Below are 4,361 nucleotides of genomic sequence, written 5' to 3'. Positions count from 1 at the left end.
AGATTCAAAGTAAGAGGGCCAACCTCTTAAAAGTGCTCTCAAGTAACTAATATTGAAATGAGATAATTTTCACATATAACAGTAACAGGACAAAGTATACAATTTGTACAGAAAAGAAAAGACATCTTAACAACATCTAAGTTTGTAAAGTCACCTAACGTAAGCAAAAGTATATAAGAAAATATTTAATATAAGGAATTGCAGCAGTTTCAGTCATTTCTGTCATCCCTATTTTCCTTTTCATAACAATTACTCATCAAACTGGTAACAAATCATACGTGAAAGTTTATTAAAACAGAAGAAAAAGAGGGATATCCAATTTTACACTCAAGTCATTGACAAATGCAAATCGCCAACAATAAAGCTCTGTCAGAGCCTAGGAAACGCCATTGTGCTGTGCAAACACCTTTCAATGGAGAACATAAAGCTTCGGGCAAACACCACAGTTCCTCATATCCCTACAGCCTGACACTAATTATTCTGCTAAAATTTCATTCTCCTGGAGTGAAACTGTTGCACAGTCCTGTGAAACCATTGCCAGGGATCTTTTCCAACGTGAAGATAAAGGAGTCTGAGAAAAGCTGCTTGTGATAAAACGTATTCTATTGAAAGAGCATTATTTAATATTCTATTGAAAAATTGGCAGACTTCTCAAATTTTGGGAAATACAAAGTGAATTTCTCAAATTTTGGGAAATACAAAGTGAATTGAGTTTGTCAGGTTTTTTTTTTTTTTGTTATCTTTTGTTTTGAAAGGGTATTAATGGTTTAGCCAAGCTGGAATACAGAAGATCACACATGATGTGTGCTTGCATCCACCCAGCTGAAAAAAATCACATATTGGACCATCTACTGCTCCAGGGCGGCCTTTGAAGGTGACACCAAAGCTCCCTGTAGGGCTGTAAATTTCATTCATACGTATGAGAATGGTGCACCACGTCCCATTGTGATGTTTGGAAGTTACAAAAGAGGTTTGAGAAGAGCTACACTGCAAGGCTTACATTTCATCACAGCAATTTTGTGACCATTATTATTCCCATAGTTTGAGAGCAGAAACCACCATTGTTGCGGCTTGCTGTGTTGAGTCCTACAGTTTCAACCCCACAAAATTTTGGAAGCTTTAATTTTACCTTCCTCCCGCTATCAACCATGAGACAGAGACACAAATTGCAAGACTGAAATGAACAAGGCTTCTGTCTCCTCAGAAGCTAGAGAGGGAAGTCAAAACAGCCACAAATGGCATACAGAATATAGAAATCTATAGAAATAATTTGTAGAACATGATCTGCCCATCCAATTACTTATGTTAAGACCTACTTGACAATTCTTCTAGCCATTGCTTTGTGCTCTAGTGAACAGAGACATTTACACAGAAAGGGGAGGAACAGTATCAAAATATATAACTTTGCATCACATTTAACCTTTTTCCCCAGCTCCAAAAGATAAAAGCCAAGATTTCTAGCAAGAGTGGCAGTGCCCACAGCACGAGATCAGAAGGAAATTACGTGAACTGTGGAGAGTTCACCTTCCTACACTGCTTATTCCGCTGCTATTTATTTGCTTTTATGGACTGTATTCCTTGCATCAAGCTGACAGCTAGAACAACCTAATAAGCCAGAGGGATTTGTGATAGAGATTCTTGGCTGTGCCATTTCTCCTTTGGTACTGAGAGAAAGAATTGGGTTCCAGATGTGCTACTGAGTAGATTCTTTCGACCATATAACACAATCTGACTGAGTATGAATAGAATTTTGCATCAGGACTGTTTACTTTGGTTTTGGTCCTATTCTTCCATGGAACTCCAATGTATCAATAGATAAGAAGCCTAAATGTTTAGCTAATAACATTAAGTTTGTTATGAGGATGACACTCAAGAACAACAGATCTGTTGACTAAAACCCGGATTTTAACAAAGCAAGTGGTTTCCATATTGCAAAAGAAATGTGCACAACTGCCTTGATATATTTCTAACAACCCTCCAATGCAGAAACACTACACATAATTCCTCAGTAAAATAGCTAAATCTTCATTTTCAGGAAAAAAAAAAGAGAGTTTAAACCTTGTGTGCTTAAAGGAAAGCTGAGTGCAAATAATAAGCATGTGACAACAAAACATAACCCTTATTTGATTTATGTAGTTTTACATGCAAAATTCACGTTAAAGAAAATTAATGGTCCCATTCTGGTAACAAGAACCTGGGCTACAGAAGGGGCACATTCTAAAATAAAAATACAATAGAATGAAGTTTTCCATGTTTTCTTAGCTCTCCCAAATCTTGTCCCTGTGACAGCAGAAGTGAGCTGTTAGGTACTAACTGTCATTACAAAGAATGTGAGCACATGCACACATGTCAAAGCAGTCTGCTCGCTAGTTGTCTCGTTAGAGGTATTTCCAAAGCTCCATCATCCTGACTGGAAGACTAATAGCTGCTTCCACCTGATTAACCCCTGAAACCAAAATTGCAGACCTTGTTGAAGGTCTCCCTCACACATTTCATTTGTAATCATCTACTGTGAACCACTCTATGGTTTTCCTTCCCCATTCAAACAGTTTTTTACCCTTCGCTAAGGCAGTACTTAATCACAAGCAATGTAAAATCACCTTAAAGTCATGAGGACAGGATCCTACAAATCCCTTCTACTGGGTACAATCTCGATTTGTTGTATTGCACAGTAAGAGGGGTTTGCAGAATTACCTACTAGAAGTTTTTGAAAGCTATCCAGAACTGGAACACAGTGTTAATTCCCAGACCTCAACCCCAAGCAGTATTTGGAAATACACTTCATTTGAGCATCTTCTTGACATCATTGCTGTCCATTTCTTTTCCTGGCATACAAGCCGAGGCAGGCACAGAATCCAATGACGCTGACAGCGAGGCCTAGCAGGAAGGCAATCGTATCTCCTGCATCCATGGCTTCAACCGCTGGCAGCACCAGCAGCAGCGAAGCAAGGGCCAGGAAAAATTTTGAGGTGCACCCGGTAGAAGACATGCTGCCGACCCCACAGGGAAGTTAAACGAGGGAAGTGCTGGAACGCAGGGACCTCAGCGATATCTACAAGGAAAACAGAAGGAACGTGACAGGATTTCCCTTCCTGCCCCCTTGGATTCTCCCCCCAAAAGCCAACCAATGTGACTGCTGCATTACAAATATCTGCACAGGAGCTAGGACATACAGGTTTTATCTTCACAAGCAACTACAAAAATGAATGACTTAATATGAGGAAACTAGTGGGTTTGCAACTCTTTTCACTTCCTTTTCCACTCGGCGGAAATAAATATCTCAGTCTCATCACGAGGTCAGGTCAGCATGTGCTCTGCTGTCTGCAGTGGGGAGTGGGCACAGCCTGCTTACTCCAGGCTGTGCCTTCTTCACCGAGGGCCTTTTCCTGTAGGTTTTCTATCTTTTGGTACGGCACAGCTTCTCTGCGTACGTAGGGCGATGGGTATGTGCTCAGGAGGTCGCGGATTTAACCTTCGGTCCCTCTTCTGAGCAAGTTCCCTGTGCATACTATAGGACAAATACCCTTTCTGTTTGCACCATCTACAGAAGAACCGGTTTGAGGCAACCGCGAAGAAACCGAGGGGAAAAAAAAAAACAAAAAACGCAGTTTGCCCCGGGGGCCACACAAGCGCCTTGTGGGGGGCGCGCTGGCGCAAGCCGCAGAATCCCAAACCCGCCGGGCCACAGCCGCACCGGGAAGGCCGTGGGGCACTCCCAGCAAGCCCCTGCCCTCACCGGGACACCCGCCCGCCCGCCCACCCGCCGCGGGACCGGCCGCTGCCCCCCACCCCTGCTCCCTCGGCAGGGCTCAGCGGCCTCATCGCCCCTCGGTCACCTCCCGGCGCAAGGCAGCGCCGCTGGCTCCGGGCTGGGAACGTCCCCGCTCAGCTCCCCGCGGGGCCGGCCCGCGCCGCCTCGCCGCGCTGCCGGGGGCCGCCGGCCGCCATCACAGGAAGGGGCGGTGGAGGGCCGGAGCCAGGGGCGGGCGTGACCCGGCCGGGCCGCCTCCTTCTTCTCCCTTCCCTTCCCTTCCCTTCCCTTCCCTTCCCTTCCCTTCCCTTCCCTTCCCTTCCCTTCCCTTCCCTTCCCTTCCCTTCTTCCCTTCTTCCCTCCCGGCACGCAGCGCCGCGGCGCGGCCCGGCTCCAGCCCTCCGCCGAGCCCCCGTTTGCCTTCCGTGAGAGAAGTCGCCCTCCCGTGAGAGCCGCCATGGCGGCGGCTGCTGTGAGGGGAGCAGCATCCCGAGCCTGTCACGGAAAGCCGGCTGCGCGGCTGCATCGAGGCGGAGTCAATAAAAACGCAATTGGGCTGGTTGTCTGCTCTTCTCCCTTGAAATGATTAAATAGCACGAGTTGCTTTCAG

At 45.9% G+C, this 4,361-nt stretch overlaps 1 protein-coding gene across 2 annotated transcripts; it reads right to left on the bottom strand.

The window, feature by feature from the left end:
• Nucleotides 1-265: 265 nt before the first annotated feature.
• Nucleotides 266-3,992, bottom strand: SMIM30 (small integral membrane protein 30). Of its 2 annotated transcripts, XM_040550489.1 has the most exons (3): nucleotides 3,837-3,984; nucleotides 3,402-3,541; nucleotides 266-3,052 (listed from the first exon to the last, which is right to left on the bottom strand). In XM_040550489.1, the coding sequence occupies exon 3, from the start codon at nucleotides 2,987-2,989 to the stop codon at nucleotides 2,804-2,806; it is 186 nt and encodes a 61-aa protein (XP_040406423.1). In that variant the 5' UTR covers nucleotides 2,990-3,052; nucleotides 3,402-3,541; nucleotides 3,837-3,984; the 3' UTR covers nucleotides 266-2,803. The 2 variants fall into 2 exon arrangements, with proteins under 2 accessions (XP_040406423.1, XP_040406415.1); XM_040550481.1 differs by lacking the exon at nucleotides 3,402-3,541 and having other exon boundaries at nucleotides 3,837-3,992.
• Between the last annotated feature and the right edge of the window lie 369 nt (nucleotides 3,993-4,361).

The sequence above is a fragment of the Cygnus olor genome, chromosome 1 (assembly GCF_009769625.2).
Source record: "Cygnus olor isolate bCygOlo1 chromosome 1, bCygOlo1.pri.v2, whole genome shotgun sequence".
NCBI classification, from domain to species: domain Eukaryota; kingdom Metazoa; phylum Chordata; class Aves; order Anseriformes; family Anatidae; genus Cygnus; species Cygnus olor.
Note: the sequence above shows the minus strand (reverse complement) of the source record. Positions and strands in the feature narration are given on the sequence as shown.